We start from the raw sequence: 25,996 nt of genomic DNA on the forward strand, positions 1-25,996 counted from the left end.
TAAGGTTTCAGATTTCCATTTAGTATAACTGTTGCCGTACCTAGATTCAAAAAGATTATAACATGCGTTGATGGACGTTTGTGTATATGTCGTAGGCATATAGTCAAAGAATTTAATATTTATGCAATTTCACTATCCACCTAGACATTTAGTTAGATGCCTATTTCGTGCCAGGCAAATAATAAAAAAACATTTTATATTATTTTAAAAATTTAAATATATTTTCTATCAGTTATTTATTTAAACGTAATAGACGTACTAAACTAAATTATTGTACAATTCAATCGCATATTCTGTATCTTTTTCCATAACGCCATATTTTTGTCGTTATAATCGATAAGATTATAATTTGTCCCACGGTACTCAATATAGATAAGGCTCTCATACAACCTAGTACCTACGTTAATTTTTCAAGATAAAAACCAATGGAACTTTTATTTTTATTTAGTAAGAATATATAGTAGGTACTCACTCGTACTATAGACTATACTGACTATATAGACTATACAATATACTCGTATACTATCATTTATGTCTATCACATCTAATTATTTATTACCTGAAAATATTTATGATTTCATTTTTAAAACAATACTAAATAAATTAACACAAAATTAAACATTATTTCATATACCTACGTGTTTTTCATATTAATAAATAATATACAGCTCTTTTTATATACGATATACATACATATAAAATAGCAATAAATAACTGATAGAAAATATATTTAAATTTTTAAAATAATACAAAATGTTTTTTTATTATTTGCCTGGCGTGAAATAGGCATTTAGTCAAATGGCTAGTTATTTAATTAAATATAATAACTATAAATGTCTAGGCGGATAGTGAAATTGCATAAACATTAAATTCTTTGACTATATGCCTACGACATATATAATTTTCAAATGTCGTATTCCTATAAGTATCTTTTTTGTTGAGTGTTGGTCAATACTTCTCATTTTTCGAGGTTGATTGTACATCATTATCATCATGTTTACTCATGCCATTCTGAGACTCATTTGATGCTTACCCTAATTTCAAATCATTCTGGATATTTGGTTAGTTGTAGTAGTAATAAGCCCTCAACTCACCACCTGACTATTATCACTGTCTCGTGTTTTACAATTCCAACCTTTTTCAAAAATATCTTTCATAATATACTACTTTAGTCTAACACCGCCTGTCCTCTTCACGTGTGGAAACTCAAAACTCGAAAGGCTCGATAATATAAAATATTAAAGTATATATCCCGACTATTGTGTCTATATGACCGTGATGATAGCTGTTTATCTTGGAGTTTATTTGATACCATCTAACATTTATTCAGACTTCAATACGAGTTTTATAGACACGTCCTAGCAACTTTGGCAATTCATGCTAGATATGAACATGCACTATCGTTACTGATTAACATACCTCTTTCCATCCAGTTGAAACAAGACCATCACTATCCCTTAATAATGCCCAAGTTTAAGAGGTTGTTGAGATAAAACTATAAAATCCAAGAAAATATTTCTAGTCAGTACAGTTGTTGCTACAACACTACATACTTAAAGGTATGAAGAACTTATTAAATTTGTCCCGATTCATTGTCATGGTTATAACATCAGATCCTGGGAATTAAATTGAGCTGAGGTCATTTTTCAACAGGATAACCTCTATCAATTGTTTCTGAGCCGAACTTCCTGCAACCAACGACAACCACATATAAGTATATATATGAATAAATGATTCGGATTTCGTGAGCCAGAATTAAAACCATGTTTAAGCCATACTATTTATATAATTTTAAAAATAGCAGACTACTTTCAGTCTCAAATTTAGTTTTAATTGATCCAGTAGTTTCAAGTCTGTATAATATCCTTTTAAACGTACATTCATATATTTTATAAATATTACATTTTGAATTAAAAAATTGTTTTGAGTTAACCCACTTAACCTATTATTAAGTATGTATAGATTATATTATTATTTATTAGTTATTAGTGTTATTACTACCTATATAATAAGTAAAAATTAATTATAAATTAATTTAATATAATTTTTAAGAATGATTACATATGGCTTAATACTAAATGTTTTTACAATCAACATTTTTATAAAACCGAGGTTTACAAACTGGTTTTTTTTCAAAAAAAATTTATACAGATTTAATTTTGTTTAATTTAATTTTCAGTACTTATAAATAAAATATAAAAATATAATACTATAATAATATGTATATGGCACAATAAGCATCTGAAAAATTAAATGATATAAAAATACAAAATATATTGATTAGAAAAAAAGTTATTTAAGTTACCAGGCATTCCTGTTACACGATGTACCTATATAACTTTCCTATATACCTTTACTCTATTTCTTTTTATAGGTATATTATTTAATTTGATATTAAATATTATTTTAATATTATAAGTTTTTTATTACCTATATATTCATATATTATGTATATATTCTAAGACTATATTTATATGTTTAGTGCTAATATTGCCCAGTCGTCAAAATCGAATATTAAGTATTTATGATAAACACTGCTATAAGAACTGGTAAATTGGCTGAATTTAAAATCTTTACGATATTTGATATTTAGTGGTAATTATTAATGAATTCCCAGTTAATCATTGTTTGATATTTTGTCTCAATTAAAAAACTAATAATCAAGTGCGCTGGAAATATTTATCAAATATTATTTATATTAGCACTTTCCATACATGATAAAATTTTCAAAATATATTTGTCTTTTTTTGTTTTCTTTATATAGTCATAACTTATGACTCATAAGACATTTTTCTTAATCTTATAAATTGTTTTTTAGTTAGAAATTTAAGTTTTTTTTTTCATAAATAATACATAGGTAAAACATTTGGAAAGACTGACAATATATTTTTCTACCTTAATCAAACAAAAAATCGGGTAAGTGGGTAAACGCTCTGTTGATGTGCTGCTTCATGTGCATTATAATAGTGTTTAGAGAATTAGATACTGTAAAGTGTAAATGGATGTGTTAAATTTGAATTCATTTGTTTACTATAAAAACGGTTCTGAATGTTTTGATCGAAGACGATCGTTATCCTATAATATTATAAAGACAATTTTAGAACATTATATTGTAATTAAAGAAATTTATTTCACAATTATTAGCCAAAAATTACATTTTCAGATATAATTTTGTTTAGGTATAGGTATATATATATATAGGCAATATACTATAGGCGATAGCTAGGTATACAATATACAATAATATGCGTGCTTATCCTATTTTTTAATCACAAAATAATATGAACATTTTTGAGATTTTGATAAATATTGTTATCTAAGTACCATATAAATTAGTCTTTTGAAAGATATATTTATATATTATAATAATAGTTATGATAGATAATAATATTATTTATTTAGGTTTAAATAACCTATTCATTAATTATTTTACTTAAGATAAATGTAGTATAATTTTGCATTAGATAACCATTATGGATATGATCTAACATGGTCAAGTCTATTATGATCAATTATTCATGTATAGTTATTATCCTATATTATGTTAGAATATAATGCCTTGAATTTTGAATTAGTAATAATTTTTTATACGGCTCATTTAAATACAGTGAAACCTCGCCCCTTTTAAGGCTATAACAGACAACATTTCATCTAATGAAAATTTTCGAATTTTAGAGGTGTTCGGTGACTTAACAAATTTAAATGGTTCTTTATATAGCAAGTTAATAAGGCATCACTGCAAATTGCAATAATAACTTGCACATAATATAGGTTTTATATAAATTTATAAGTACAGAACAATGAGTCGTTATTAAAATTGAATTAAGTAAAAAAAAAATACTATTTTACAATATAAGTAAATTAAGTATAACAGGTACGACGTAATATAATGCATGTAGGTTAAAATGTATTTTATAGGTACCTATTTTGTAGGTGAGTACCTACCTTACAGCATGAATTAACGATACATATTATACCTAAAGCTATATAAAAAAAAAACTAATCAAAAATGTATATTTTACTAACAAACACACTGCGAGCGTGTATCATAACAATATTAAAATAATATTATTTATTATAACATTCATATTATTATATACTATTTAGGTATAAATAAGTATAATAATACGTTATAACTTATAATATAATAATAATAACAACAATGTGATATTGTGTTATTTTTATATTATATTATTTACGATACGATTTGGGCTTAAAAGACGCGTCCAAACAGGCGGCGAGCGTAGGCGGTGGACGGTCGTCCGTATTGGAGTGGAAGAGGGGGGGAGGGGTACAGTCCTGAGTCCACGCGAAAGGGTGCGACGTTTTCGCAGGCGTCCGGTGGGCGGTCGATCGGCGTCGGCCGTGGCGAGGTGGTCGGAGACGGTAGGCAGACCCGCGCGCGCGCACACAACGGGGTGGGCCGATGGGCGGACGGTGGCCGATTAGCCGGGCCGGAAGGAGGAGGACACCTGTGCCCCGCGGGAAACGCCCGGGCGCGCGTTCAATCGTCCGCTGCCGCCCGCGTATACCTGTCGCGCGAGGATTATACCTGTTTTTTTTTTTATATACATCGTTATCGTGTTAACGCGCGTGTGTGCGAGTGTGTGAATGTGTGTGCGTGAGAGAGTACGTGTGAGTGCTTACCTATTCACACCCCGACCCGTCTCCTCCGCCGCCGACACTGACGCCACCGCCACCGCCCCTTCTTCTCGCGCGCGTCTCTCTCCGCGTTCGATATCGTACTCGAACCGTCGCGGTAGTCTATGTTTGACGAGCGGACGCGTTCGGTCGACGACCACGACCGCAATTACGATCACGACCACGACCACGGCGACCGCGCTCATTCGTCTATGTTTTCAAATAAAATCTAATATTATTTCGAACGCGAGTGTTATTGTAGACCGAGCTACGGACTCGTTACGTTTTAGCTGCCGACATCATCCCTGAGACATTTCTTTTCTCCGTCGGGTTTTCGCGCTCTACAGGCAATTTTACCGCCTGAGAAAGTTCCTCCGCCGCAGTTAAAGCACAATAGGATTAATAGGATAGCACGTTATATAAATTTCACGCGTCAGTTGCGTACGACCATCGTCATGGTGCATTATTGTACCCCATTGAAGATCCGTTGGCGCGTCGATCGGTTATCGGAATTCGCAGGGAAGACGCCGTCGTAATTCGAGTAAGTATACCTACCCATATAAGAGCTAAGACTACCACCGGTACCTATCTGTACCCTATACATATATACCTTACTACTGATGAACATCACTTTACGTTAAATATTAAAATATATATTATATAAACATCGAATTTTGTACCTACAAAAGACGAGGGGTGTACCGTGTACACTGTATACATGTAGAAGTGTTGGTACCTATACCGCAATAATATTTTACTGTTGTAATGTAACCACGTGACTATCAAGGTGAGTTGTTTTTCTTCGCATCGAAATAATCAAATATTATCTCACCTAGCACACTGCAGGGCCGGTTTGAATAAATTCGGCAAATCAAGTTTTTTGTTCTCCATCGGCCCACTTACTATTTTAATATATCAGTAACACCTATATACAACCAAATTATATTATTATATTATGATCTAGCTGTGCAAGTCAATTGGGAGTAATTATTGACTTATGTCTTATAGTATCAATTTTTTCAACTTTAAACTCTTAATATTGAATTTTCAGTCAGCAACCTCATGACTTAAATGGCCCAAAATTGTAGTGGCCCACCGAGTTTTATTCGGTAACTCACCGGGCCAATCCAGTCCTGCCTAGCAGTGTTTAGGTTAGGTTAGGTAATGACTGGTATATACATCAACGACGGTTGACTGCGCGGCGTCCATTTTTTTATCACGCGAAAAACGTAAGAATAACCGTAACCAATTTTACAAGAAGTATTTGTGAAAATTACATTGTATGATTATCACATCGCGAGCAGTTAATATAAAAATAATATCATGTTATTGAGCCATCAGGCACGTTTAATAAATTGCTCGTCAATCGGCGCGTTCTATAAGTATACTAATATAATAACATAATATCTTTAGCAAGTATCTGGTATATAGGTATATAATAATGCCAAACAAAATGATTTATTTCTTTTCTTTTTTTACAAATCGAGCATATCGTTTAAGACGTGATGTCTTTTCTTAATACGGTCCCATGGAATATTGTATATAGTTTTTCATTCGGTTTAAGTGGGTTTTCTTTCAGTACGCCGTTTATTCGTCAATATATATAACGGCGGTAGTAGGTATACAATGGAAATATAAAAATATCGGATCATTGTGTGGGATTGACATAAACGATAAAACCATTTATATCTTTAAATATTTTCGTTGTTAAATTCTATCTATAACATTGTAATTTATTATAAATGCACAAGAACTTGCCATTAGTTATAATTTTATTTTATTCAATAATAGCATATAATACGTGTACAAAATATTTATCGAAATGTATGTATATTTTTGAAAATTGTACACCTAGGTAGATTTTTGAACTTACCGATTTCCAAGAAAATTTTAAAAATTCGTATGTTATCATAAATTATAAATTCATTAAAGATACATTTAATTTAATGAATGTTCTGACTTCTGAAAAGACATTTTCTTTTTTAATACAATATATATTTTAATTAGGTATTTTTAATAGGTATTGACAATTGATTATTCTAGTTTTTACTTTACGTAGATACTGAATCTTATTAAATATACCTTATACCTACATGTTTATAATTGTTTTAAACATTATAAAACTAAACTTAGTAGATTCTATTCAAGCTATTAGTAAATTATATCACATATTATTGTTATATATAATAATGAAAGAAAAGTGTGTTTTATAAATAAATAAATAGAATTTTGTAGCTATATAGTCTGTGATTTTACTTATCTATTTGACCGTAAATATCGAAAGCTCGTTTGCAATGATGTCTTTCCGCGGTGTATATAGTTAATATTATATTTTCATTTTCATATTTTATATTAAAATTTATCCACATGCGCATTTCTTAACTTATCTGTGAACCACATAAAAAATTGTGTAATTTTAATAGTTCATCGTACACGTTTTCCATATTAAATACTACTAATTACTATCTTTGCTAATATTATTTGTATATCATATGTATACAATAGAAAACACTAATTTAGTTTTTAGATTCTGAGCGAAGCGAGGAATGTGTTGGTTTTACAATGATGTTTATTTATTTTTATTTTTTATTCTGTAAACACTTTTTATCCCTCTAAACTTGCTCAAAAGTATCAAGTGTAAATATTTAATTATCACGGACGACGTTTTCTACCATAAATATTGCTTCTAATGAAAAATGACAAAAGATCTTTTTTGTTTTATTTTGGATTTTGTTCCTTACGGTTTAAAGTTCGGAAAATGTTAGCCATTTATGAACTATTTATAGATATTTTAATTTTGGGAGTTTTTTTTTTTTTGTAATTCGGTTAAAAACGTTCTTAAAAACTTGAAATTTGGGTTGTTTATTTATATTAGCCTTACCTAGACATAGTAAAATTTTCAAAAAAATTTGAACAACTCTTTAAATCTAAGATTTAAAATTTTTTAATAATCTATAATTTATTCTAGACATAATATAAACCGTCTCCGCTCAGAATCGTTTTTCGTATACAATTATATAATATCATTGGATTTAAATTTAATTTCATCCATTACAGTAACCCATTTGTCACCTATCTCGTATAGCTACTATACAGCAGAGCGACACCCATGACTTATCCATTTTTTTATAGTAATGTTAAACTTGCTCTACACAAATCAGTTAAGACATACCCATGTTTCTATATTATAAAATGTTCACATCGATCATCATAAATTCATAAGTATTATATCCATATTTTGATTTAAGAAACATTGATTTATATCTTAACATATTTTTTAATTGCTATAAGTTTAAATTCTGAATTTATTTTTAAAAATGTAAAAGTTTTTACGTAGAATAAAGGTTTGGAATTGATTCTAAATTAAAATTGGACAAGTGGAACACCGAAGTAACTTTATAGAAATGCAAAAATAATTTCAAAAAATCCGGTGATAAACCTTGAAATTTCTATTGTAAACATAATGTCTTCGCTTTAATTTTAATATGTCATAATTTATTCTACATTTTAATACATTGATAATATAAAATTAAATAAATAAGTTTGTTTTGAAACAGCAAACGTTACGAACATGTTTATAAGATGTTATATAAAAAATGTCCATGCGAATAGACATTAAAATATATACCTATACATATTTATCTAGGAAATTAACTATATAATAATATAAATACAAAAACATCCACCAAATAATATATTTTTATTTTGTTAGATGTTTTTGATTAAAATTTTATAGATTATATGTATAATTTGTATTTAATAATATTGTATTAATTTTAAAATTATGTAGTTTTTAATTTTATCATTTGTGTTCATTGTTTTACAAAGAACTATAATGTCCATAGAAATATATAATAATAATAATTAAAAAATAATTTTTATTAGTTATAAGTTATATAAGTTACAACTAATTTATTAAAAAATACCTCTTCCACTCACCACCAAAAAAATACAATATATTTTATATTAGATTATGCGTTATCATGTATTATTAACATATTGTTTTGTCCCAAATATATTATAATATGATAAATGATCATGTTTCTTTTTTCAAATTTTATTATTATATTAGTTAGGTAGGTATACATTAATAATATTGTTCATGATAATCAGGCTTGTGCGGCAATCGCCGATCGATTATTTTCTGAAAAATTGATTTTGAACTATAGAATATACTATCAATTGCGTATATCATCAGTCGTCGTCTTTGATCGATAATTACAATAACAATAAAAATATAAATTTTCAACAATCTGTAGCATTTAAGTCTCATTTTGTCAGTTCATATTCCATTTTTCCGCAAGTTATGTTTATCATATATTTTGTGTATTAAATTCGATAATAAGTTTAGAATTTAAATTCAATTTGACAAATTTGTTTTATACTCATTTTTAATATGATACTAGTAATAAATATTTGTAAGAAAAATAGGAGAATAAGACGTTATCCCCCCCCCAAAAAAAAAAAAAAAAAATCCTGAGCGCGTGCTTGAAAACTACTAGGTATATATAGCATATTTATTTTTATATTATACATTGTAAGGAGGCTGTATACCCTAAACAATTTTCAATTTTAGTGTTTATAAATAAGTAAATGTATGTGAATATTTTTATCTAATATAGTAATATAATATTCATTAGGTAGTCATTATTGACAACAAAAATTAACTTAAATAATAATTGATATTTCTAAAGGATATTATAATACGCAAATATGCATTGCATTTATGTAACCTACCTCTTAATACTTTGTACATTATCTTAAATAATATATCATATTAGAAATTATGGTTTAATTTTAGTACCTATATACAGACATAGAGTTTACATACAAATATACAAATACAATAATTTAATTGCAAACTCAATAAATTCATATTTGTTTCAATCTAAAGATAATATAAATGTAATATTATTTAGTTTAAACATTAAAGCCTACTTACCTCTTCATAGGTCATACTCAAAAGAAGAATAAGTGTTAAATCTATCATTTATTATTGAGAGTACCTATTTGGGTATTTAGGTTTTAGGGTATTTGTTTATTTTAAATTAAATTTTTTTAGATATAACTAGCACATGATATAACTTTTCTGAAAGAATACCAAAGAATGCCTAAATAAATTTTAAACGATCAATATTTTATACTTTATGTTAATGTCTAAATTAATAATTATTGAGTTGGAAAGTATTTATAATATATTAATATGTAGGTATACTGCAGTATATAATTTTAAAAAAATAGGTACTATTAGTACTAATGTTATTGAATAATTATTATAATACCTAATAGTTATTATAAGCATTATAGTATATAGTTATAAGATTTCATTTGGTTCAAAAAAGTAGTATAATTAAAGTTATATTCAATATTATAAAGTATGTCTGATTAATATAGCTATGTTGTCAAACCACCATAATTCTTTCTGCTTCTTAACAAATAAATTATATATACTAAGAGCTATAATTCTAGTATACTGCCCTCATTTGGAGCAACTATAGAAAAACATATATAAATAAAATTCAAGTTTTCTAATCCAAAATACTACGAACAATATCAAATGTGTCTTTGCTGTTCAGAAACGAAGCGCTTCAAAATCTTCAAATTAACCTAAATATACGAATATTAAAAATACTATAATTTTATCAACTTTTTTTATTATTATTATTAGAAAGTGCTTCTGACATACATGCCACATGGTCATCAAACTTATTGATAAAATAATTACAATATTTAAGCATAATTATTACAATATTTTGACCAACTAAATCACGCAAAATTTTGCAATACTTGAAACAGTTGAAACTAAGTGACAAGCATAATACTCTCTGTCTGTTTAAACTTGGATGTATCCTGATGTTCTTACTTAACAAAAATTATTTAAAAATAAAAATTCGCCAACAAACCCACCAAAGTCCATTGATAAAGAGCCTCTACATTTAAACCATACCGGGAAACCCTCGGCGTCGTCTAAAAAGGAACTGGTGCCGCGTGACTTGTTATCAAAAAAAAAAAAAAAACGAAGTTCTAGACTCTAGACAGCGTTTTCCTAGCCAAGTGTCACCAATTCATGTTACTATTATAATATCATATATACTTATTGTGCTATGTTGTATAGATTGTGTATTTCAAATTGTAAAATAAAAAAAAATAATAATAATAATGTTATTAATTTATTATTATATATCTATATTATTACTATTATTCATATTATACCCTATTCCATGTATCGTTTACTCTATATATATTTATGAATATACAGCTATTATGTTAATATGTACCTAACTATAGTTATTGTATTATAATATAAATTATCATGAGCGTATTATTATATAGTTGTGTATAATATAATTTGAATTGTTTTATTTCAGAATATTTTGATTTCAAGGCGTTCATAATTATTACTCGATTCGTCTTATAAGTTTTCCACCATTCACAATTTCTTGGGGTCTATGATAGTTACTCAAATAGTGAACTTTAATAAACAAACAAAAATATGGCTAACTCTACGTCAGTGACCAAGTGCACTGATTTTTCCGTGTCCAGTCTCTGCCGAGATATGAAAACTTCACCTCCTGATCCAGCAATTGTGGTCGGTGGAACTGGCACCAATATGAAATTGACACTGCCTCTTGCTGCTTGTGCGCCGTTTTCATCCAATATCAATGGACCAACTGGTAAGTCTAAAATGGTCATACTTGTTTAGTTTACTCAAGCTTAGTTAAATACAAACATTAAGATTTAGCATTAAAAAACTTAAATTATAATAAATTAATAAGCAACCACAATAAATAAAGTAAAAAGTAAAAGAATTAACAGAATTTTATAGAAAAGTGATTTGGTTTTTTTATAATATACTATGTAGTACTTTAAGTCTATTGTAGTTTAAATAAAATCAATAAAATGAATAGGTTTTAATTTATACAAACCTAAATTAACTAGAATGTAATCAATATTTAGTAGGTAGTTTAACCTTTTATGAATTTTAAAAATGATTTTTATAATTAGCTAGATACAGTAGGTACCTACAGTTATTATATATGTATACCTATTATAACTACATATTTTACATTGTTGTAACACAGTTGATATTAATTAATATCAGTTCTAATGATATTTTATTTGTTTTGCGCTTTGTACCAACATAAAAATTATTTAGCATATAGGATATAATATGATTACCTTCATAAAGGAACTAATAAAATATTTATATATGACAGTAAATTTAAAACATTTATTTATACATGTACCTAGTTAAAAAAAAAAATTTACTATTATGTATAATAGAGCGAAGAATTATTATGCGTTGTTTAGTATGATGGCTATAATAAAATAAACATTGATATCAGTTACATTATTTCCTTATTTCTAAAACAAAACTGGTTTTCCTCGAAAGCATTTGGGCAAAATAACTGTTTTGTACTCTAAATGCTACATTATACTTAACTATATTACATTTTTGCTTCACAATAAAATAATGTTACTGTAAACGCTGTAATAAACGTATGTTTCATAAACTGATGACTAATTATTATTAGGAGGTCTATATTATGACTATATATATATGTATATAGCATACAATATAATATATATTTTTAAATAGGAGCAGTAATGCCTAACGCTATATTATAGTAGTGTAATGTTCATGAAAAAATTATTAACTTAATGTTTTAATATTAAACAGTAATGAATAATATACTGATAATAAATAATAAATCTGAATATACATATTAAATAGTTTTATACATTTAATATTACCAACTATAAGTACCTACATTCAATTTTTCAATAAAGGTACTAAAACTATATTATAAACTAAAAAAAACATCAGTTGTATCTATTATAGTATTATCTGACAACTTAGAATTATATAGTTAATATTTTTTTACAATATTTACTATAGATTGAGACGTTAAATGTCAAATTAGTCGCTAATCTTTTTTACTTTTTTTTATTGCATTTCAAAAATGTTCACGTAGGTTTTTTCTTTTCCCCTTGTTACATTATGTATGTTCCTCATCAGTGAGTTTCAATAAGTAAGAGATTACTATCATATATATATATTATACACTATATAGGTGAATATTCAAGTAACTAGTAAGTGTACGTAGACATTTGTAGTTAATACAATACGGTACTGTCGGTATTAACACTTATGTACTGTACTGTCTGTACTTATAAGTTATATGTAATAATACTATTATGAATACCTGCAATTATTAAAAACATTTCAGTTTAAAGTTTGTTTCTAAACCAAGTACCAACTATACTTTCCTAAAGTTATTATTAATTTAATTTTCATCTGTAAAAATAATAAATACTTAATAATAAGTATAGGTACTTTATAATTATTTATTTAGTTCAAGTTGAAAAATAGTTTTTAACTATATTTGGCACTTACAACAACACATTATTCATTGTTATATTACCATGATGTTATTAAGAGTATACCTATTGCCTCCAGAATAGTATAGATTTATATATTATTATGTTAATAGTATAAGTTCATACAAATCAATAAATGATGTCAATTTATCTTTTTATCTAAAAGTAACTATCTCTCTAATCATAGTTGAACCTACTAGTTGCCAAGTTCCTATAACCTATTTTTATTAAAACTCAAATTTATCGACTATTATGAGACTTATTAATTCACGATAATTAGGATTGCATAATGCATATCAGTTATATAAGTTTCATAGATATGATATACCTACACACTACGTGATATAAATATAAATAAAAACATTCTATAATTTATTATAGTATATTATGAGTATTATTAATATCGTCTAGAACATACGCCAAGGCTGAATGATAATACTTAAAGATCTGAATTTTTCTACTACCTATTGCTAAAGTATATTTATTCAGTAAACTCGTATAGGCGCCACTGTCTGACAGCGCAGTTCTCCGTTAGATGACTGTAGAGATACTACAGCTGCATGAAACATTGAATTATACTTCGAACACTTGACCGTAAATGTAAAAGGAAACAACGTTTTCAGTACATATTATAATCTTGAAACATTATACGTTATTTAAACCAAGCTATACATGTAATAGATATACATATATGTACAAAAATTAAGTACGTCAAAACCTATTGAGACATAACGACAAGTTCAATACACGTGAGAAAACACATATCGAAATCGATTAACTCCTTCAAAATGTAAAAAACGCCAAGATCTGTTAGATGGACGTAACATTTTAGTCACGAAAACTCTCGACGAAGTCGTGAGTATCTATTGAATCTCAAAAACGAAGTGAGTTATATGCTCTGAATTCACAATTATTAATTGCATCGCATCATATTCTAATGATATATAATACAAGATAATATATATTTAATATGATATATGCGTTCCCATTATCATTACACGATCTGATTAATTTTGCACATATCATTATAAAGTCTCTTATCTGGACACGATTGTTCTAAATTCTTTGATTATAAAGAAAAATAATATTTTTATTTCCTAGTCGGACATCATAATCGTTGTGCACAATAAATTCGTAGTATGAATTATTGATTTCTGAAATAAGACATGCAGAGAGTGAAAAATAGTTTATTGGTGGCCTTTTATGTTGTTAAAATATTATTTGAAAAAATCAACGTCCCTATAGTCTCTACATCCAGCTTATAGTATTAATTGTCAAGTCTATGAACACCCTAAAAAATAGTTTTTAAGGGTATTTTAAACACGTTATACGGCTATTAACAATTTGGATGTGGGTTCTGTGATTGCTTAGGCTTCGAATGTATATTAATATATTATTATACACTATCGCATTCAGATAAACTCACACACACATATACACACGTTATATTAATTAAACATAGTATACCATAGAAATAATATACACGTACCTAGGTATAATAGTATAATGTATGGACGATGAATCTCAAGGCATTCGTGGAATCACGGGACATGCTCATGAAAATCCGCTAATATCTGTGTGAGCCGATCGATTTGGCATAGTTATAGCGTACACCATAAACATTATAATATATTGTATACAGTATACACTATACAGTATACAAGTTTAGCGCGGGACAACTATCTATATTATACACGGTCGACAGTGGGTAAACGTGTTCGCGTGGCGGTACGGAGGACCTCATAACATAGCACGCTGGTACCGCAGTCAGATTAAGACATTCATTGATACAAAAGTTATTTTCTGCCCTTGTAACTAATTACAGATTGAAGATGAAAATCTAAGTTCCCCATAAAGTTCAAGCTTATAATAAATACCTCTGTTATCATTATGGCGTGAAACATTATACGTACCTACATATACATATATATACTCATCATCATTACTCGAATTTCATAAAACGTTTACGAGCTTAAACACACAAATTAATTTTATGTTATTTACTATGTACATAAAATGGTAGTTGCTATAAAGATGAGTTACGTAAATAATAAAATACTTTATTGATTTTGAATACATTCTCTGCCAGTTTTCTTTCAATGCAGTTAAGATTTAAAAAGTACTAACTTCATGCATGATTTAAATATGTAGTACAAATTGGATGCAACCCTTTATATAGAAAAATCCAGGAAATATAAAAGGGAACACAAATTAATAATGTTGTAAAACATAAAATGTGAAGTATAACAACTCCCAAATTATACAGATACTAGCACACCTGTGAATAGCCACCCTCTCTACCTGCATCCTTCCGCTCATCTGTTTCTTTATGAATTTATCGGATGTATGATGTGCTTGTATAGATCGACTGACTAAATGGCTGAATATTATACAAGCAATTTAAAGACGTTTCTTGGTCATCCTTGGTAACCATGTCATCGTTATCGACTTATAATATTTTTTATTACATCTTCGTCCCTTATACTCTCACTTGCCGATTCTTCTTATCCGTGACTTACACACGAGTTAGATTTAACATTTAACACATGCTATATATTGACGTTATAACACATTTATGCATAATACACATTATAATATACACACATACACATACACGCTGTCCGCAGGCAAGGTCGACCTGCAGCGATCTTTGGCGGCGGAGTGCGTACAGTTTACATAATACATAATATATATATACTCTTTCGGTGGCGGTGGCGGGGTAACCCAGAACCCTCCACTCCGGCGGACGCGGGCGAAAGAATAAAACACATACCTGTTGTTGAGACGAAGACGTCGACGACGACGGTGTCAATGAAATTTGTAGGCGACAACTGGTCTTGTCAGATAATGGTACAACAGCCCCTTTGTGTCTATATACTATATTATATAGTGAGTGTTTACCATTTAATTTATTACCGTGTAACATACAATCCAGTTAATGTTTGTTTCAATTTCAACGCCGTTCCTCCCGCCGCCGCCACTGCCACAAGCAGCCTGCTTTGTCGCCGTTCGCAACTGGCTCACAGCAACCGCCGCGCCGCCGTACGGACATTATATAGCTGCGTGATTTGAATAGTTAAAAGAATACATCGAAACCGACTCAATTAAATTATACGATTTTTAAATTGACCCATCAACATGTCTTCGCCGTTTCTCTTATATATTATATATATTATGTTGTATTATGTGGTTGCGGCGGCGTGGCGGCAAGAGGACAAGTCCATGTTAATACCTACGTAAAACATTTATCAAAATAAAAACGTGGATATTTGTTGTAGTTTATTTTGTTTTTACACTTCTTCACCTGGAATAATAATAATAATAATAATGTTAATAATATAATGAGTTTATAATTCTTTCTGTACAAACACACACACACACCTACACGTACTCATGTGCGTTACGTTATAATAATATGTAGGTACTGTACAGGTCGCCGAATATTTAAATTTATATTAATATAATCGACGGACACGAGCGCGAAATACACTACTCCACTATAATATACCTACTATGTTATACTTATTATAATATTATAGGTACACTTAGTGTTTTCGCCGATACCTGTTCGTGCCCAGCCGATGTGTTGTTGTTGTTGTTGTTATTATTATTATTATTATTATTATCATACACGTTTTGAATTTGTGTGTCCGGAGGCGCGGCCGTTTGCACCGCGCACAAGTCCTGCAGCGGTCGCCGCCGTTAAAAAAACAACGTCTCGCCGCCGACACCGACGACGGTGTGATTTACGTTTATACGTTTTTTGCTGCAGCCGGTGCCCATAGGTACGCGTTGGTTCGCACGTTTGCGATGCGCGCGAGTATAAGATGGGTGTACGTACTTTTATAATAAAATAAAATAAAAGCGATTTGCTACTATTCCATCGTGCCGATCTTGTCACGTAGACTAGGTATACGTGTGCAGATGCGCGGGGACGGAAGACTAATTGATTTATTTGCCCTTATTGTTCGCATTCCAAGGCAAACATTTACGTGTTACGTGGGTTTTATCGTTTAATTCGATGGTGATAATTTAATCATTATTAGTTATTTTTTTCGTAAAAAAAATCTGGAAAAACCGGAGCTGAAATGTTTTTAGTGTTTATATTTTTATATTACATAATATTATGCTTTTAAAATATCCGTAACAAACTTACAGTTTCCAAGATATTAAAGCGTAATTTTACATCCGTTGTGAATTTCATTGCGTTCTCATAATATATAATAATATCCTACCAAATGAAAATAAATTATAGATACCTAATATTGTCAACATGACCAAATAATACAATTTATAAAAAATAGGTTATAGGTAATAGTAAATTAATGATTTAACATAACATATTAATATATATATATATATATTGAGTCATTGTAAACATAAAAAAATATTTTAGTATAAGTCGATTCTGAAAACAACGTTTACCATGATTTCTCACAAACTACCTATATTTAACGAAATATTTGAAATTTTGTATGATACAAATCTAAAAATAGGAAGTATATTGATGTAATATGTAAAAGTTAATATTATTACTACAATTTTAATAACTTTACTACTCTCACTTCCACTCACTTAAAAAGAAAAAAAGTGTACAAAAGTAGAGTATTAGGTAATTTAGTGCATTGTTTAAAAAAATTAAAAAAAGGATAATTATAAACACTCCATTGTAGAATTTATAAATATATGTGGGTCAATTTCATAAACACGCGGTTAATTAAAGCTTAAAAGCTTAAATTATGTAATCAAACTTAAAATAAATAATAATTGATATTTACCAATTGAACAATTTATTTATATAAACCATGATGTTTCATTATAATTATTATATAAAAAACATACTATATTATAATAGAATTTGTTTAAATACTAGCTCTTTATATTAATGTTAACGCGTATTGCGTATCATACGTAGGTACGCGTATTTATAAATGTTAAAATCACAGATTCAATATTATGTTATTATGCAATTATTACTATATATAATATATTATTAAATAAATACAGATATTGGTGGCTTGGTGAGGCGCGGTCGTATGCTCAATCTGCGGAAACGCACTGAGCGTACGTACCGGCCGCAGTTGCTAGCTCCCAGATGGGTGATCACCCGGGATTTTTAGCAACATATCCTTGCCACACATACACAAACACGTGTAACAACCCTACCCAATTAAAAACCTACAAACAAACATACAAAAATAATCCCTACCGTACCACCCCACACCCAATGGCCTATGTTGCCGCGGGTTCTCCTTACAAAAAAAAAAAAAAAAAAAAAATACAGATATTATAATGTCTGCATTGCATTGTATTTGCGTTTTTGTTTTTTTATTCTCTTAATTGTATTGCGTATAAGAAATTCAAATTTACGGACATCCAATAGGATAAAATATCGTTGTCAATCGGTACATTAGCTTTTTTTATCTTTAACATATTACCTATTATATTTTAATCTACCTATAGTGTAATAATAATTGTAAAAACAACTTCGTATTTCACTATAGATAAGAGTTTACATTGATCGGAAAAAGATAATTTATCCGTTTTGATAACATATGAATAAATAAATAAATATTAATATCAGTTCTGGAGGATAAATCAAGTCTTATATTTTATTAAACAAGAAATTTTTTTTATTGATTTAAAATAGTAATATATTTCAATGAGACAATAATAAAATGTATGTAGGTACTCAATAATATGCAAGAATGTTTTTTTGATGATGATTACAATTTTTCTGTTTTACATTTGAATTTAGATGTAACTTTTCTTCTTAAAATGCAAATATACAGTTAACTAAATGTTTTTACTAGGTACAGATCTTTAACTAATGTATATGAAATTATTGGATACATTAATAATAGGTTTTCCTATAAGGATAAAATAGTTGTATGATAATTTTTATTAAGGATTTAAATTGCATTAAATACCTACACAAGTGAATTTATGGAATGTGAGTAGTTTTATATTCAAAGTGAAATACAATATAATATTAGTTGTGAAAATATTGTCTTATAGGTATATAAATTTAAGGGACCTACATACTATAGGATTCAAATCATTTATATTTCCAAGATTTTATAGTTATTAACCAACATACATCAATTAAAAATATTATATAATTAAGTGAAAAATGTTTATGCATTTAAAATGTTATTACCAGCTTTTAACATTTATATAACATAATTTTATATTTGTTATGTATTATATATCATAGTATATTTAATACAAATAAATAATTTTAAAAATCAATTTGTATTATTAACTTCAAAGTTCAAAATGTAATGTATACTATACCTATCAACCTATCCAAATGAACAATTAACACAAAATTAATGGTTCGGATTTTAATACAAGAACATTGATTAAGAATAATAATAAAACGAGAATTTAGAGTAGTATAAAAATAAACAATACTTTTATTAATAAACATTGAAGTAACATAACCGGTTTTTTTTATTCATGTTTTAAATAATTTTAAAATATGGTAAAAAGAAGTAAGAACTAGACAACTGAATAACAATATATTTAATATATTACATTACTATTTATATTATAAATGTATTAACACCAAAATATTTTTAACGATTTCTGTGTTTCTATACCTAAATACATACAATATATATATGTTTTTTTTTAGTTTAAATTACCTAACTAAACTGTTTACAGTTGCCTATAACATTACATAATATTAATATCTTAGTGTTTATTTCATGTTTAAGAAATAATTTAAATTTTTTTAAGCCATGAAATAAAATAAATAAATAATTTGTTGTTAATTTATAACACTTATTTTACATATTATTAAAGTTATTAGTTATTTAAATTTAAACTCAAAATTATAAAATACAATTTATATACCTACTTATTTTAAATTTTGGTTATCTATAGGTATGATTCAAATTAATTAACACTTAAAGGAAAAATCTAAATAAATCGTTATTAGAAAACACTATAGCAATATATTATTATGTATGGAGTGATAAAGTATTTACTATCTTACATTGTATAATTATTATTAATCAATAACTATATTATAATTTTTTACTTATACTATTAAAATTAATGTGTATGGATAAAAGGTAACACTCGGCACTTGACAGCTTACTCTATGGATAGTTTATTTTTCATTTAAAAGTCTTTTATTTCAAATTGTATATATACTTTTACTTTTTAGCTTGATATATTATTTAAAACTAATATCATTATAGCTTATAATCGTGTTTGGAACGCTATTAAGTTCCAGTGTGTAATAAATGGGTACGATTGGAATAATTAATTTGTGGCCCGATCGTCGGTGAATACGGTTTTATTTTATTTATTTTTTTTCAACCATCGTCGGTTGGTCCTAATTTCCACACCCCATTTCCTCGTTTTAAAATGTACATATATATAAACACGTAGGTTATATTATGTGTATATTCTATATTTCTATGCACAAATTAAAACTTACTCTTTCCTGTTGGAAACCCATTCGTGCTACATGCGATATGTGATATGATACACAATGTTTTATATCATGCGATATTCACATTTATTATTTATCATTCTTGTATTCTACGGTAGTATGCATGTTTTTATAACCCTCCGATATACATGCTTACGTTATATAGGTAGAGCTTTTCTTTTGCTGAAATATTCAAGCGGAAATTATATTATAATTAGGTGAATACGCCCAAATGAAATTTTGTGACTACCTGAGGTCACGTATTTTCATCGTGTCGGTGAATAAAATATTCATATTATTGATTTTTCTGGTCAAATGTTGATTATAATTTTATTTTTTAGTAAGTTTTTTCGTTTTTAAAACGTTTAAATACATTTAACAAGTGGAATAACAATTGGAAATAATTCAAATAATATTTAAAACTATAATTTGTGCATGATTAGTAATTTCTAAAAACATAACTGTCAAGTCAAATCGATTAAATTCTCAAAATAGGTACATTTGTTTATCTCATATAGACGTCTCATGTATTAGAATTAAATATAAAATTAAATAAAATTATTGAATTCCTATATTACCTATGTCAAATTGTATATTTTATAAATGACTAATTGATCCCGTGCACTTCGTCACCCGTTAAAAATACCAACTCTATATGATTCAAAATTTGTGTTTAATATCCGGCTAGTCATCCCGTGACAAATTAGAGGGAAAAATATCCATGAACAAATTACCCATTAGTTTTAAATTAAATATATAGACAGATCATTTTTCCTTTTAACATATATAAACAAGTTAAAAAGTTAAAGTCAAGTTTTTTAACTTAACTTAATTTTATTGTTATAAACTTAGTAAATAACGTGTTATTTTTAATCAAATCCAAGTTACCTTAATTTATATTAATAATTAAATAGTAAATAAAGTAACATTATTATTGATTATGCTTATATATTGTATAAATATTAACTAAAATAGGAAATTTAATTCTTGTGCCACCGCCCAAACGTTGAGTAAAAATAAATAAACTTAAAATAATAAATTATAAGTTAATACATTAATTTAAGTTTCCAAATTACTTTTAACTTAAATCAATCAAAAATCATAATTAACTTTCCCAGGCTTTTTTATAGGTAATGGATTTTTGTATGTAAATTTTTAAAAATTAATGTTTTATTTGATATTTTATAAGTATATATTATTGCTAATGTAAAATATATACATAAGCATTTTAAATTTTTTTATGATACATGTAATATTATTAATAAGCATATATCATAATACTTAGATTTTAAGTAATTAAGTTAGTTTTTATTAGATATTTTAGTAATATATTTATATATTTATACTTAATACTCAGTTTATCAAGTATGAATAAATACGTTTTATTTTTTTTTGTAATGCTAATGCACTTATTTTCAAATAATAATTATTATTTTGTCGAGTATTTTTGTCTTTCAGTATTATTTCGACGGGTAATTTTTACTTTTAAATATTATTTCCAAAGGGTATTTTTTTTCTATAGATTCATAATACATATAGGTAACACACATTTTTATAAAAAATATACTAAATTATATAAAAATTATATAAAAATTATTCATTATATTTTATTATAATTTACGAAAATTTGATGAGATGCAAATTAAATACATTTTTGAAATCGTATTCCCACTTCCCAGTAAAACCTAATGGATACAATAGTATAGTTACTAGTTAGGTACCTTATAAGTGTATACAAATACATTAAGTATAATACTAACAATATTTTTTGTCATATTGTGTTGAAAAAATGTTTGATAATTTACACAGCCTTGTAAGTTTGAATAGCGAACGACAGGCACACACACATACATCACATCGCAACAATTTTATGACAATAGCATTATACCTACACAGCAATATCTATCGTCAAGTGCACATACAATAAATAACCACTGTACCATAATGAACATTGAACAGTAGTTGTCATAACTGCGTTTTTATAATAACATTGTTATATTTTATTACATTGACCTCGGTATATGTATACGCATTAGAATTATCTCCTTATCTATCGCTACTACTCTTGGACTCTATTATTATACCATTTTTTTTTTCAATTAAGGGTTTATTTGTATCAGTTGCACCTGTAATATATGCCTGAAAAACTCGATTATTCAAAACAACATCATCGCATTATTATTTAGGCTGCGTGAAGTACGTCGATATGATTATTACCCCGGTTATCATGACAAAAACTTCCCGCTGCGTGTGAAATCTTCAACTTCCTACTTGGATTTCGTGCGGATGAAAACCCCGCCGAGCGATAATGTAGTTAAACCCCGTGCGGACATTTATTCTATGATACATTTATACACCCGTTTCCTGAGTTTGATTTATCCTGGTTTTTATTGTTTCCGTTTTCTGTAATGACTGTTTCAAGTGAGTGGTTAAACGTTTGGACGTAGCCATTCAAAATAAAGCGGGTGCATAGGATTCAGGGGATAAACACGTTTTGAAGAAAAAAAATTTAAAAAACTACCAATTAAAAAGATATTCATACAGTGGAACAAAATATTGCTTGAATAAAATATTTCGAGTGATTATCATGATGTATAAATAGTTTCGTTTAAAATTAATAATTACCTATTCACTGCAAAGAAAAACAATGCTATATAAGTACTTATATGTATCTAAGTAGGGTGATTCACCAAGCATGCTTACCTCCTTTTATTCTTTAATAATGAAGTTATACAAAAATCTCAAGAATTTGAAATTATGGTTTTTCAGTAGGTACATTTTAAAGATTCCAAAAATCAGATTTTAAATAAGTTCATTATTAAAAAAAAAGGGGGTAAGCATGCTTGGTGAATGAATCACCTATATATCCCTAATATTACAGACGGGACTATATAATTAACTTGAATAAAAGGAAAATTCAAAAAACGATCGTTAAAATGGCTCCAAAAACGTTTTTTGAATATGCACTTAAAACCATTAAATTATATAATTTAACTACCAGTTTAAAAAAGAACACTATACAATTGCTAACAATTTTGGTTATGCGAGATTGAGCAAATTGGTTTTAATTATATTATATAATATTCAAGTTGATACTATAATTATTATAAGTAGCTCTAAATTCTAATACAACAAGACTTTACTTATAACACCAAAAAGAAATGTGAAATAAAATAAAATTTAGAAATATAGATACTTGAGAGAGCCAATTATATTTAAAATAGGTACATTATGACTGGTTTAAATCATGATTTTCTCTTGCATTTATTGTCTATTGTAAATTTGTAAATCAAAATTTAACACTTAAGAAGTTCAATTATTATTATCCAACTAACTACCAGGAAAAATATTGCATTTAAAGATTAGCTGATTATTTATGGTTTAGAAGTTGTCCACAAAAACATTATTGACAACCGCTTAAGATCATAAAATCATTTAAGTGAAGTGGGAAAATGCGTTCCTTTAGGAATTTTCCCAATACTAGAATCGCACAAATTAACCTACGCTTAAATAGGTAAAAGTAATCAAAAAATTATATATTGATTTTAAATTAGATGTATGTAGCAGGATCTTTAATTGTTCCTTTGTATTAAATTTTAAGTACCAACTATATTGTTAGATCGCTTTATTATTATTATTATTACAAATGTATTAAAGTAGATTATTTTAAAAGCAAAATATAATTACAAATAAAAACCGGAGAAGTTAATGAGATGTATAGTATAGATTTTAAATCTATCTTGTCATTGAATATGACGGTTCGATAGATGTGTTAAAATATGAATTTACTAATCAATGTCAGACGAAAAAAAAACAATTTCAATATACTCTTACGGTGAAATTAATTTTTTCTTTTAGGATTACAGTAGGCTTGAACTTTTTTTCTCCAAATAATATCACATATATTATTTAATAATATTTGTACATATATCATATACCTATTATTGATATTAACTTATAATAAGTGAATACTAATTATTAATACCAACGATCCTTAGTGCGATTTAATTGGTTCATCGTATAAATATTAAATATATTAAGATTATATACATTTAAAAAATTTCAGTCCTTCATAGAAAAAAATATTTTGCATGGAGGAAAAATTATAGAATCCCTCATCCCTACGAATATAAAATATTTTGAATAACAACAAAATAGGTGATAAAAAATCATTATATTTTATTTGAATATACCTAGTCTGTTTGATAAAATTTGAAATTCATATTATCATGTAGGTACAATCCTTTCTATAGTTTTTTGGGCATGTATTCTTGATATTTTTAAATTACTTTACGAACAGTTAGTACGAACAAGTATTCATTAAAAATTAATAAAAAGATAAATTTTATTACATTATTATATTGAACAAATAATTTTTAGTATTGATACAAATTATTATTTAATCTGATGCAAGTCTTAAATAGATGGTGCTATCTTCTCAGTTGTACTTGACCATGGTTCAGTTGATTGGATTAATCCCTGCAAACACTTTTTTAGATTAAGTACATAAAATAATACAGATATAATTTCTTTGATGTATAATAGGTTATTAAATCAGGTAGATATAAATTGCGAACAATGTTTCCATCTTATTTTGTAACATAAATAAACAAATTACTATAATTTCAGAATCCGTTTGTACTAATTTAATTTTGTCGATTTCGTCAAAAGTGGGCCATGTAAGAAGCGTAAGATGGTCCACAAACGCATTTTAAAACCGTCAAAAATAACAAGAGTAATAATAATGACAATAATAGTAGGTAAATAATATGTATTATGCTATTTTACAAATTACATTGTATATATATATCTGCAGAGATGAACGGTGTTCCCGACACGTTTATATTATTATTACACTACTAATCAAGTGTATTATTATATTATTACTGTGGAAACATCGGTGATGACTATTGGCGTTCGTGTTATGATATAAAATATACATAATATAAATAAATATATATAATAATAATTGGTATACCTATATAAGATAGTCGGGCAATTCTTTATTATATTATAGGTAGATATATACACGCGTGTAACATCTTTACGGTTTTTTGCGATCATTTGTTATTTTATTGTATTATTTATTATTATTACAGTAGGTATAAGTATATATTATTACACATAGGTAAAATATATTCGCATGTCGGCTTTATGAGAAATTTGCCTGAAAATTATCGTGAAATATCATAAATAAGTGCATAATATAATAACGATGTAGTACAATTCGTGGATCCATGTGTTTATCCTATTGTGTTACCCTTCATTATAATATCGATTCATAAAGAGATCGAGAGAGACCGAGAGAGAGAGGTAGATAGAGAAAAGCGATTACACTGCGTCCACACTCACACACATGCGTAGAAAATCTATTGGACGAATGTATTTTTTACGTAGGTATACGTCTATTATGGCGCGCACATTTGTTACCCACGGGGGCCATATTATTACGATAAATACCAAATCGAATGGCGCGAACGATGTATTTTCCCCTACAATTTTCTACCCACGCCTGCAGTCCACCAG

At 27.5% G+C, this 25,996-nt stretch overlaps 1 protein-coding gene across 1 annotated transcript in view; it reads left to right on the forward strand.

Annotated features, from left to right (window-relative positions):
• The first annotated feature begins 4,530 nt into the window (after positions 1–4,530).
• Positions 4,531–25,996, forward strand: part of LOC107161423 (uncharacterized) — a 70,947-nt gene continuing 49,481 nt past the window's right edge. Inside the window, exons 1-2 of the mRNA XM_089216777.1 lie at positions 4,531–5,182; positions 11,010–11,315. Of these exons, the coding sequence (XP_089072903.1) occupies positions 11,135–11,315 (181 nt within the window). The 5' untranslated portion in view covers positions 4,531–5,182; positions 11,010–11,134. The remainder of the gene's footprint in view (positions 5,183–11,009; positions 11,316–25,996) is intronic.

This window comes from Diuraphis noxia, unplaced genomic scaffold (assembly GCF_037042655.1).
Source record: "Diuraphis noxia isolate RWA-SAM2 unplaced genomic scaffold, SU_Dnox_SAM2 contig0001, whole genome shotgun sequence".
NCBI classification, from domain to species: domain Eukaryota; kingdom Metazoa; phylum Arthropoda; class Insecta; order Hemiptera; family Aphididae; genus Diuraphis; species Diuraphis noxia.